Genomic DNA, 12,951 nt, shown 5'->3' with positions numbered 1-12,951 from the left:
GAGTACACACACACACACACACACTGTTCCAGACCAGCAGCAGTGAGAACACACACACACACACTGTCCCAGACCAGCAGCAGTGAGTACACACACACACACACACACACTGTCCCTGACCAGCAGCAGTGAGTACACACACACACACTGTCCCAGACCAGCAGCAGTGAGTACACACACACACACTCTCACACACACACTGTCCCAGACCAGCAGCAGTGAGTACACACACACACACACACACACACGCACACTGTCCCAGACCAGCAGCAGTGAGTACACACACACACACACTATATATATTATATTATATTATGTTATGTTGTGTTGTGTGTGCAGGCAGGAGCTCATGTCTCTGAGGAGGGAGCTGGATGGTTTATCAGATCGTTACTCTCAGAAATGCCTGGAACTGAACAGAGAACAACAGACCAATGGAGAGAAAGAACGACAGATCAGCATGAAGGAGAGAGAGATGGAGCAACTGCGCAGACAAAACCAGGTGATGGAGGGAAAGAGAATGAAGGAGAGATAGACTGATAAATGGGGTAGTGAAGGAGTTACATTGTGGGTGTTGTTAATAATCCTCCCTTTATTCTCTCTGTAGGATCTTCAGTCTCGTTTAACAGAGGAGTTCCGGCGTATGCGCTCATTTGTCACAGGTCAGAGGTCAGAGGAGGGCATCGTCGACGGCAACAAGGGGAGATCAGTGTGTGAACTGGAGGTCAGTATCGTCAGTAATCAGTAGCAACGTTACTAGTAGTAGAAGTTTATTAAGGCTCGGCTCATGCTTGGTTTTCATTTTAATTTTCTGATACAACTGTATAACCCACCGCCCAAAAGTCTGCGTGACCACCCAAAAATCTGCGTGAGTGCCCTAAAGTCTACGTGACTGCCCTAAAGTCTACGTAACTTTCCTAAAGTCTACGTGACTACCCTAAGGTCTACGTGACTGCCTTAAGGTCTACGTGACTGCCCTAAAGTATACGTGACTGCCCTAAAGTATACGTGACTGCCCTAAAGTATACGTGACTGCCCTAAAGTATACGTAACTGCCCTAAAGTATACGTAACTGCCCTAAAGTCTACGTAACTCTGTAACTGAACATCCTCATGATATAAAATCAGTGGACTGCAAACTTCTTAAACTCTGACAAAAAACAGACATTTTATTCTTCTAAACCTCCAAAAACATCTCGGGTGATATTGACAGTGTTACAGTTAGACCTTCTACAAATGTTGTCAGGTTTGTTTGGACCCCATATGAGGTGACTCACGCAAACCGCTGTGTAACAGCTCCGTGACCTCTCCATGACCTCTCCTGACTGTAACCTTACTCAGACTGAGAGAAACTGAAACCCTGGGTCATGCTTTCATAACCTGACACTTACATTACTGTCGTTCCCTGTTCTTTACAGTTTCTGGTATAACTTTAGATACACAGCTACATATTCAGTTGAGTTACTGATTCATACCAAACTGATTATTTATCAAATCTGCGCTTTACCTCCGTATACAGAATCAGAATGTAAAGATACCAGAGCGGCATGTGTTCATACCTCATTAACCACTGTGTGGAGTTTCAGCTTTGTTTATGTTTTTATTCTTCTCACTGTTACTGAGCTGCAGTTTATGTTCTGACTCGGGATCATACAGAGATCTCAGATCCCAAATGGCTTCCTGCTCACTACAGGTGCTCACTACATAAGACCTACACGGTGCACTGGATACTGGAGTCCAAGTTCAGCTACAGAAACGGAGCAAGATTTAAGGGTGTAGAATGGCATGGCTTTGCCGGGGTGCCAATATTTTACTATTGTTTGTGTGTGTGTTTTCAGGTGCTGCTGAGAGTGAAGCACAATGAGCTGGAGTACTTGCACAAAGAGATCATGTGCTTAAGGAACGAAGTGCAGTTTCTCACCACGGTACACTGTGTGTGTGTGTGTGTGTGTGTGTGTGTGTGTGTGTGTGTGTGTGTGTGATTCATGTGTCATTGCATTAGCATACGATTACATATTTAATATTCTCACAAAGTGTGTGTGTGTGTGTGTGTGTGTGTGTGTGTGTGTGTGTGTAGGAGAAGCAGAGTGTGTGTGTGCAGTATCAGAACGTGTGTGAGGAGCTGAAGGTGTTGAAGGAGAGAAGTGAAGGAGAGGTTCAGACACTTCAAGAACATCTGAGACTCACCATCGCCGCCCTGCAGGAGGAGCGGGGACTGCACAACAGCATCTAACACACACATACACACACACACGCACACACACACACCCACAGGTACTGAACACACACATGTAATTTACGCTATACCTGACAATTTTCAGAAAAAAGTTCTGAATCCTTATATAACTGCATAAAACGCTTGTGTGTGTATTTCAGCATCAGCCAATCAGGAGCAGAGATCTGGGTCAGCTGACTGGTTATGATACACTGGATGACTTAAATCTGCATCTGCACTTTTTTAAATGTGTGTGTGTGTGAGTCTCACAATCATGAATCTAAAAACGAATGATATATTTTCTCTCTGGGACCACACACACACATACACACACACACACACACACAGAGATGTGGGAGTTCAGGACTTGTCACAAACCACACACCCTGCTCTCCACAGGGACACTCACTGGGTGGACATGAGCAAGTAAAGTATAGGGTGGAGCGATCAACTCTCTCTCACACACACACACACACACACACACACACACACACACACAGAGGAGATGGAATGTTCAAAGACAGTGAAGTTCTAGAATATTTCTGATCCCAGGAACCCAGAAGAGTTATGGAGTGTTCAGTCAGAGTTCTAGAGTGGTCAAGATGGAAGGGTTCTAGACCTGCAGTCCAGATATATCTGAAAGGCTTGGGGACGGCTTGAAGTAGGCAGAGGTCTTGAATGCTAAACCTGGAAGGGTTCTAGAATGCACATCCAGCAAGGGTTGTGGCTCCCTCAGAAAGAGTTCTAAAATTTTAAACCTGGAAAGGTTCTAGTGTGATCAAGATGGAAGATTTCTAGACCTTCATTCTGAAAGGGTTCTAGAATACACAACCAGAAAAGGGTGGTGGACCGCCCAACTAGGCAGAGGTCTTGGATGTTAACCTGGAACGGTTCTAGAGTTCTTGACTGGAAAAGGTTCTGGAATACGCAACCAGGAAGGGTGTAGACTGTTCAAATGTTTAAGGGTTCTAGAATGTTAAAAAATGTTGTCGACTTCTCAACCTTTTCAAGTTAAGAGTTCTATGTAAGTGTTAAACCAGGAAGTATTGAGGATGAAGAGTTCCAGAATATTCCACCAATACGACTTGTAGACTTGATTAACCAGGCAATGTGTTTTAACGTTCTTAGGCTGGATGGGTTCTAGAATAACACAGTCAGGAAGGACTGTGGGCTGCACAGCTAAATAGACTTCTGCAATCTTAAACAATGCTGGAAGGGTTCCAGGGGGCTCTGGATGGAGAGGTTCTAAACTACACATCCAGGGAGGGCTGAAGCCTGCCCATCTAAGTAGAGTTCTACAATGTTAAACCCGAATGGGTTCTAGACTGTTCAAGCTGGAAGGGTTCTGGAATATTTCACCTGCAAAGGCTGTTGCCTGCTCAGCCGAGTTCTACAGGGTGTCTGAAAAGTCAGGACTCATTGGGAGTATGTTGAGTAAAATCCACAGAAATGTGAGACAGCGGTTGGGGAAAGACTTGGAGGTATAAGGGTGAACATCTAGAGCATATGCTGTAAATAATAAACACAAAATTAAAACTATATGAAGTTTTAGTTCGTAGAGAACTCAATCAGGAAGGCACTGGTCCTGTAACCTAGACTTGTACACTGCTTGAACTGGAAGGGTTCTAGAATAATCCACCAGGCATGTAAACCGCTCTAGCATTCAGCCATCTAGAATATTTAGTGTCGCATTAATACTCAATCTGAACACAGTGAAATGTTACAGTTTTAGGTATAGGTGTTTTATTGCTCTTGTTTACAGTTATAACAGCTTCATCAGCTACTGCGTAAAGGAAACCGTCGTCTTATCATAGCAGTGCATGCTGGGTAAGGCTGATGATGTAATAAAACACACTCGTCCCAGAGAAGGTGTTAGTGTTAGGATCAGTGTTGGGATAAAGGCCCGGGGGAGTGAGCAGTGCACATAGGGTGCATTAGAGAAGTGTAGTATAATATGGAGAGAGGTGTGTAATGTTAGCTGATGTGGGATCAGTGTGTTCTGTACACACACACACACACACACTGAGTTACGATGGAGGAGCTGATGTGCAGACCTGCAGTGCCACAGAGAAAACACACCAAAACATTGCTTCAATGAGCCAAAGTTACTTTATGTTCTTTTTGTAAGATAAAACGACACTTTGTCTTTATGAAAATGTTTTTTATTTAAAGCAGCATCTGTAAAATAATGTTTAAATGTCCCATAGTCAATATCAATAAAGTGAGCATTGTGTTTTACTTCAGTCTCTAGTCTTCGTTGTACATTGTGTGTTAAATAGGTAGGGTGTGTCCTGTATATCTGTCTATCTATCTGTCTATCTGTCTATCTATCTATCTATCTGTCTATGCCTAAACACCATCACAAACACCTCATCATCAGTCCACTGAAGGTGTAGCAGGTGTGAGCTAACATGAGCTAACTTTTATTTAGCTTACAATTGTATGTTTATATTCTAAATACAATTTCATAGTAAATAAATGTTATACAAAATCTAGCCAAGTCTCTTATACCAACGTAGACAAGACAAGAGACAAAAATACAGGTATTTAGTTTTCATGTCGTTATTTTTATTAAGTATAATCAGTTCAAAATAAAATAAAAATACTGAAGATAAAAGTGTACAGTAGAGCAGAATCAGTCTGTTTCCGGTCGCTGTGTTGTGCACTTCCTGTCTATAGGTGGCAGTACTGCGCTCATGCCCAGCTGTTTTACAGGCGGAAGTGCTCACCGGAAGTGAGCCAGGTTGTGGTTGTTGGAGAGTAAACATGGCGTCCTCTGCTGCTACCCGGACTGCCGGAGCTGTGCGGGCGGTGAAGCCGCTCCTAAGCCGCGATATGGACGAGGCCAAGCGGCGTGTGAGGGAGCTGTACCGGGCCTGGTACCGGGAAGTACCGAATACCGGTAACACCGTCCGGACCCTTTATAATATTTATTATTAAAAAACACCGGGTCAAGGTCGACTCTCAGAGATATGCTAAGCTAACTGTGTTAGCACCTGCTGTCAGTCAGGGCTTTATAAAGGGAGTCAGACAGTATGTAGATTATAATGATAATAAAATAATATACCCTAACCCTGCAGTGTTTTATATAAATAAATAATAATGAAATATACCCTAACCCTGCAGTGTTTTATATAAATAAATAATAATGAAATATACCCTAACCCTGCAGTGTTTTATATAAATAATAATAATAAAATATACCCTAACCCTGCAGTGTTTTATATAAATAAATAATAATGAAATATACCCTAACCCTGCAGTGTTTTATATAAATAAATAATAATGAAATATACCCTAACCCTGCAGTGTTTTATATAAATAATAATAATAAAATATACCCTAACCCTGCAGTGTTTTATATAAATAAATAATAATAATAAAATATACCCTGACCCTGCAGTGTTTTATATAAATAAATAATAATAAAATATACCCTAACCCTGCAGTGTTTTATATAAATAAATAATAATAAAATATACCCTAACCCTGCAGTGTTTTATATAAATAAATAATAATAATAAAATATACCCTAACCCTGCAGTGTTTTATATAAATAAATAATAATAATAAAATATACCCTAACCCTGCAGTGTTTTATATAACATAAATGATAATAAAATATACCCTAACCCTGCAGTGTTTTATATAAATAAATAATAATGAAATATACCCTAACCCTGCAGTGTTTTATATAAATAAATAATAATGAAATATACCCTAACCCTGCAGTGTTTTATATAAATAAATAATAATAAAATATACCCTAACCCTGCAGTATTTTATATAAATAAATAATAATAATAAAATATACCCTAACCCTGCAGTGTTTTATATAAATAAATAATAATAAAATATACCCTAACCCTGCAGTGTTTTATATAAATAAATAATAATAATAAAATATACCCTAACCCTGCAGTGTTTTATATAAATAAATAATAATAAAATATACCCTAACCCTGCAGTGTTTTATATAAATAAATAATAATAATAAAATATACCCTAACCCTGCAGTGTTTTATATAAATAAATAATAATCTAATATACCCTAACCCTGCAGTGTTTTATATAAATAAATAATAATGAAATATACCCTAACCCTGCAGTGTTTTATATAAATAAATAATAATGAAATATACCCTAACCCTGCAGTGTTTTATATAAATAAATAATAATGAGATATACCCTAACCCTGCAGTGTTTTATATAAATAAATCATAATAATAAAATATACCCTAACCCTGCAGTGTTTTATATAAATAAATAATAATAAAATATACCCTAACCCTGCAGTGTTTTATATAAATAAATAATAATGAAATATACCCTAACCCTGCAGTGTTTTATATAACATAAATGATAATAAAATATACCCTAACCCTGCAGTGTTTTATATAAATAAATAATAATAAAATATACCCTAACCCTGCAGTGTTTTATATAAATAAATAATAATAAAATATACCCTAACCCTGCAGTGTTTTATATAAATAAATAATAATCTAATATACCCTAACCCTGCAGTGTTTTATATAACATAAATGATAATAAAATATACCCTAACCCTGCAGTGTTTTATATAAATAAATAATAATAAAATATACCCTAACCCTGCAGTGTTTTATATAAATAAATAATAATAAAATATACCCTAACCCTGCAGTGTTTTATATAAATAAATAATAATAAAATATACCCTAACCCTGCAGTGTTTTATATAAATAAATAATAATCTAATATACCCTAACCCTGCAGTGTTTTATATAACATAAATGATAATAAAATATACCCTAACCCTGCAGTGTTTTATATAAATAAATAATAATAAAATATACCCTAACCCTGCAGTGTTTTATGAAAATAAATAATAATAAAATATACCCTAACCCTGCAGTGTTTTATATAACATAAATGATAATAAAATATACCCTAACCCTGCAGTGTTTTATATAAATAAATAATAATAAAATATACCCTAACCCTGCAGTGTTTTATGAAAATAAATAATAATAAAATATACCCTAACCCTGCAGTGTTTTATATAACATAAATGATAATAAAATATACCCTAACCCTGCAGTGTTTTATATAAATAAATAATAATAAAATATACCCTAACCCTGCAGTGTTTTATGAAAATAAATAATAATAAAATATACCCTAACCCTGCAGTGTTTTATATAAATAAATAATAATAAAATATACCCTAACCCTGCAGTGTTTTATATAACATAAATGATAATAAAATATACCCTAACCCTGCAGTGTTTTATATAACATAAATGATAATAAAATATACCCTAACCCTGCAGTGTTTTATATAAATAAATAATAATAAAATATACCCTAACCCTGCAGTGTTTTATGAAAATAAATAATAATAAAATATACCCTAACCCTGCAGTGTTTTATATAAATAAATAATAATAAAATATACCCTAACCCTGCAGTGTTTTATATAACATAAATGATAATAAAATATACCCTAACCCTGCAGTGTTTTATATAAATAAATAATAATAAAATATACCCTAACCCTGCAGTGTTTTATGAAAATAAATAATAATAAAATATACCCTAACCCTGCAGTGTTTTATATAAATAAATAATAATAAAATATACCCTAACCCTGCAGTGTTTTATGAAAATAAATAATAATAAAATATACCCTAACCCTGCAGTGTTTTATATAAATAAATAATAATAATAAAATATACCCTAACCCTGCAGTGTTTTATATAACATAAATGATAATAAAATATACCCTAACCCTGCAGTGTTTTATATAAATAAATAATAATAATAAAATATACCCTAACCCTGCAGTGTTTTATATAAATAAATAATAATAAAATATACCCTAACCCTGCAGTGTTTTATATAAATAAATAATAATAATAAAATATACCCTAACCCTGCAGTGTTTTATATAAATAATAATAATAAAATATACCCTAACCCTGCAGTGTTTTATATAAATAAATAATAATAATAAAATATACCCTAACCCTGCAGTGTTTTATATAAATAAATAATAATGAAATATACTCTAACCCTGCAGTGTTTTATATAAATAAATGATAATAAAATATACCCTAACCCTGCAGTGTTTTATATAAATAAATAATAATAAAATATACCCTAACCCTGCAGTGTTTTATATAAATAAATAATAATGAAATATACTCTAACCCTGCAGTGTTTTATATAAATAATAATAATAATAAAATATACCCTAACCCTGCAGTGTTTTATATAAATAAATAATAATAAAATATACCCTAACCCTGCAGTGTTTTATATAAATAAATAATAATGAAATATACTCTAACCCTGCAGTGTTTTATATAAATAAATAATAATAAAATATACCCTAACCCTGCAGTGTTTTATATAAATAAATAATAATAAAATATACCCTAACCCTGCAGTGTTTTATATAAATAAATAATAATAAAATATACCCTAACCCTGCAGTGTTTTATATAAATAAATAATAATGAAATATACTCTAACCCTGCAGTGTTTTATATAAATAATAATAATAATAAAATATACCCTAACCCTGCAGTGTTTTATATAAATAAATAATAATAAAATATACCCTAACCCTGCAGTGTTTTATATAAATAAATAATAATGAAATATACTCTAACCCTGCAGTGTTTTATATAAATAAATAATAATAAAATATACCCTAACCCTGCAGTGTTTTATATAAATAAATAATAATAAAATATACCCTAACCCTGCAGTGTTTTATATAAATAAATAATAATAAAATATACCCTAACCCTGCAGTGTTTTATATAAATAAATAATAATAAAATATACCCTAACCCTGCAGTGTTTTATATAACATAAATGATAATAAAATATACCCTAACCCTGCAGTGTTTTATATAAATAAATAATAATAAAATATACCCTAACCCTGCAGTGTTTTATATAAATAAATAATAATAAAATATACCCTAACCCTGCAGTGTTTTATATAAATAAATAATAATAAAATATACCCTAACCCTGCAGTGTTTTATATAAATAAATAATAATAATAAAATATACCCTAACCCTGCAGTGTTTTATATAAATAATAATAATAAAATATACCCTAACCCTGCAGTGTTTTATATAAATAAATAATAATAATAAAATATACCCTAACCCTGCAGTGTTTTATATAAATAATAATAATAAAATATACCCTAACCCTGCAGTGTTTTATATAAATAATAATAATAAAATATACCCTAACCCTGCAGTGTTTTATATAACATAAATGATAATAAAATATACCCTAACCCTGCAGTGTTTTATATAAATAAATAATAATAATAAAATATACCCTAACCCTGCAGTGTTTTATATAAATAATAATAATAAAATATACTCTAACCCTGCAGTGTTTTATATAAATAAATGATAATAAAATATACCCTAACCCTGCAGTGTTTTATATAACATAAATGATAATAAAATATACCCTAACCCTGCAGTGTTTTATATAAATAAATAATAATAATAAAATATACCCTAACCCTGCAGTGTTTTATATAAATAATAATAATAAAATATACTCTAACCCTGCAGTGTTTTATATAAATAAATGATAATAAAATATACCCTAACCCTGCAGTGTTTTATATAACATAAATGATAATAAAATATACCCTAACCCTGCAGTGTTTTATATAAATAAATAATAATAATAAAATATACCCTAACCCTGCAGTGTTTTATATAAATAATAATAATAAAATATACCCTAACCCTGCAGTGTTTTATATAAATAATAATAATAAAATATACCCTAACCCTGCAGTGTTTTATATAACATAAATGATAATAAAATATACCCTAACCCTGCAGTGTTTTATATAAATAATAATAATAAAATATACCCTAACCCTGCAGTGTTTTATATAACATAAATGATAATAAAATATACCCTAACCCTGCAGTGTTTTATATAAATAATAATAATAAAATATACCCTAACCCTGCAGTGTTTTATATAACATAAATGATAATAAAATATACCCTAACCCTGCAGTGTTTTATATAAATAATAATAATAAAATATACCCTAACCCTGCAGTGTTTTATATAAATAATAATAATAAAATATACTCTAACCCTGCAGTGTTTTATATAAATAAATAATAATAAAATATACCCTAACCCTGCAGTGTTTTATATAAATAAATAATAATAAAATATACCCTAACCCTGCAGTGTTTTATATAAATAAATAATAATAATAAAATATACCCTAACCCTGCAGTGTTTTATATAAATAATAATAATAAAATATACCCTAACCCTGCAGTGTTTTATATAAATAAATAATAATAATAAAATATACCCTAACCCTGCAGTGTTTTATATAAATAATAATAATAAAATATACCCTAACCCTGCAGTGTTTTATATAAATAATAATAATAAAATATACCCTAACCCTGCAGTGTTTTATATAACATAAATGATAATAAAATATACCCTAACCCTGCAGTGTTTTATATAAATAAATAATAATAATAAAATATACCCTAACCCTGCAGTGTTTTATATAAATAATAATAATAAAATATACTCTAACCCTGCAGTGTTTTATATAAATAAATAATAATAATAAAATATACCCTAACCCTGCAGTGTTTTATATAAATAATAATAATAAAATATACCCTAACCCTGCAGTGTTTTATATAAATAATAATAATAAAATATACCCTAACCCCGCAGTGTTTTATATAAATAATAATAATAAAATATACCCTAACCCTGCAGTGTTTTATATAAATAAATAATAATAATAAAATATACCCTAACCCTGCAGTGTTTTATATAAATAATAATAATAAAATATACCCTAACCCTGCAGTGTTTTATATAAATAAATAATAATAATAAAATATACCCTAACCCTGCAGTGTTTTATATAAATAAATAATAATAATAAAATATACCCTAACCCTGCAGTGTTTTATATAAATAATAATAATAAAATATACCCTAACCTCCCTATACCGCAGTGTTTTATATAAATAATAAATAAATAAATAACACCTGGGCAGGTAGGGTGTGTGTGTGTGTCTGTCTGTCTGTGTGTCTGTCTGTCTGTGTCTCTCTGTCTCTCTTTGTCTGTCTGTCTGTTTGTGTGTCTCATTCTTTCTCTCTGTCTCTCAGTGTTGTATTTTACTGTGTGTGTGTGTGTTACTGACGCACAGCTTTACAGAGGACCATTTGAAAATAATGCACATTTATCATGACAGTAGTTGAGTCTCTCTGGTTGTTGTTGTTGTTGTTGAATAAATAAGGAATAACACATTCAGTGGTGTGTATTTACAAGGAAATGATCAGTGACAGCGTGGTGTGATGAAGTGGAGTTACTGTTACCACCTCGAACTTTATTATTTTCCTGTAACAGCACAAGTGTTTTATTCCTCTTACACCGCAGCGGTTTTAAAAATCTCTTAAAGAACGACGGCATGAACTCCTCCGTCCTGAAGACTTAAAGCTACAGCTTTACCTCTGACACTGGAGACTCCTTCCATAAATATTACATGAACACAAACATCGTACAGAAAACTTTAAAAAAAAAAAAAACAGTTCACTATCAGTGGAGCGTGCGCTGTACACGTCCCTGTGAATGAGCTGTTACTATGGAAACGATAATGTCTTAGAACGAGAGCATTAATATACACCTGCACTACTGTCAGAGCCGCTGTTCTAGAGAACTAATCACCACCTTCTGACCAATCACAGTCCAGAACTCAGCAGCAGGGTGGTGTAAATTGTTGTTGAACCCTCTGTGTGTGTGTGTGTGTGTGTGTGTGTGTGTGTGTGTGTTTGTTTCAGTGGCGATGTATCAGCTGGACATCACAGCACGTCAGGGCCGAGACAAAGTGAGAGAGCTGTTCGATAAGAACAAACACATCCGCGACCCTCGCGTCATCGACATGCTCATCATCAAGGTAACACTGTGTGTGTGTGGTTATCATGTAACTGAACCTGTAGCTTATTTTCAGATCTGGTGTGTGTGTGTGTGTGTATCCTCAGAGTAAGATGGAGCTGCAGGAGACCATTAACGTGTGGAAACAGAAGACACACATCATGCGCTACTTCCACGAGACGGAGACACCGCGCCCCACCGACTTCCTGTCCAAGTTTTATGATGGACACACCCCCTGACCTCTCTCTGACCTTTCACCTTATTATCTTCTCTGATGCTGAACTGTAAATACACTGCATTACTCACACACTGTGTCTGTCTGACTGATTTCTCCTGTGTGTGTGTGTGAGATCAGTGACCAGTGAAAGATCCTGCATTCTGATTGGCTCCCTTCATGTGCACATGCGGTGAGATCTGGGAGGAGCTCGTTCTGAACGACAGGGTTCTAGAATGTAGAGTTTCGAGCTCGACCACTGGAACAGTGGTGGTTCCCCCCCACCCCCCCCCAGCAGTAGGCCGTTGGGTTCTACTGCAGAGACAGAAGCAGATTCTACATCACGCTCTGAAAAACTTACCACTAATGTCCTGAACACAGTGTTCCAGACTACTGAGGGGTTTTTCTCTCCAAAAACTAAAGGATTGTCACACCAAATACTGACTTTGTTTAGTTCATTACTGTTTACTGCTCTGCATGACTTTTTTTTTCTTCTTTTTCTATTATTCCATAGTGTGTGTTTTTAAGCCTATTTCGGGTTGAAGTGGGAGTTGCCAGCCAC

At 33.9% G+C, this 12,951-nt stretch overlaps 2 protein-coding genes across 4 annotated transcripts in view; both read left to right on the top strand.

Annotated features, from left to right (window-relative positions):
* The window catches only part of triobpb (TRIO and F-actin binding protein b), an 18,042-nt gene extending 13,588 nt beyond the window's left edge, over positions 1-4,454 (top strand). For all 3 annotated transcript variants that reach the window (XM_053638438.1, XM_053638437.1, XM_053638439.1), the window contains 5 exons: positions 340-499; positions 605-721; positions 1,835-1,921; positions 2,074-2,270; positions 2,373-4,454. In XM_053638438.1, coding sequence (XP_053494413.1) covers positions 340-499; positions 605-721; positions 1,835-1,921; positions 2,074-2,229 — 520 coding nt within the window. In that variant the 3' untranslated portion in view covers positions 2,230-2,270; positions 2,373-4,454. The remainder of the gene's footprint in view (positions 1-339; positions 500-604; positions 722-1,834; positions 1,922-2,073; positions 2,271-2,372) is intronic.
* Positions 4,455-4,962: 508 nt separating this feature from the next.
* Positions 4,963-12,482, top strand: ndufa6 (NADH:ubiquinone oxidoreductase subunit A6). The gene is made up of 3 exons (XM_053638475.1): positions 4,963-5,113; positions 12,082-12,197; positions 12,283-12,482. Exons 1-3 carry the CDS (start codon positions 4,978-4,980, stop codon positions 12,412-12,414), a joined length of 384 nt encoding a protein of 127 aa, XP_053494450.1. The 5' UTR covers positions 4,963-4,977; the 3' UTR covers positions 12,415-12,482.
* The last annotated feature ends 469 nt before the right edge of the window (positions 12,483-12,951 follow it).

The sequence above is a fragment of the Ictalurus furcatus genome, chromosome 12 (genome assembly GCF_023375685.1).
Source record: "Ictalurus furcatus strain D&B chromosome 12, Billie_1.0, whole genome shotgun sequence".
Lineage (NCBI taxonomy): Eukaryota > Metazoa > Chordata > Actinopteri > Siluriformes > Ictaluridae > Ictalurus > Ictalurus furcatus.
Note: the sequence above shows the minus strand (reverse complement) of the source record. Positions and strands in the feature narration are given on the sequence as shown.

What these genes read in the sequence shown, in the direction of transcription:
- ndufa6 (XM_053638475.1), top strand. Translation starts at nt 4,978, where the DNA reads ATGGCGTCCTCTGCTGCTACCCGGACTGCCGGAGCTGTGCGGGCGGTG. An exon ending in CCGGGAAGTACCGAATACCG is followed by an intron (nt 5,114 to 12,081) that starts GTAACACCGTCC and finishes TGTTTGTTTCAG; the next exon opens with TGGCGATGTATCAGCTGGAC. An exon ending in TCGACATGCTCATCATCAAG is followed by an intron (nt 12,198 to 12,282) that starts GTAACACTGTGT and finishes GTGTATCCTCAG; the next exon opens with AGTAAGATGGAGCTGCAGGA.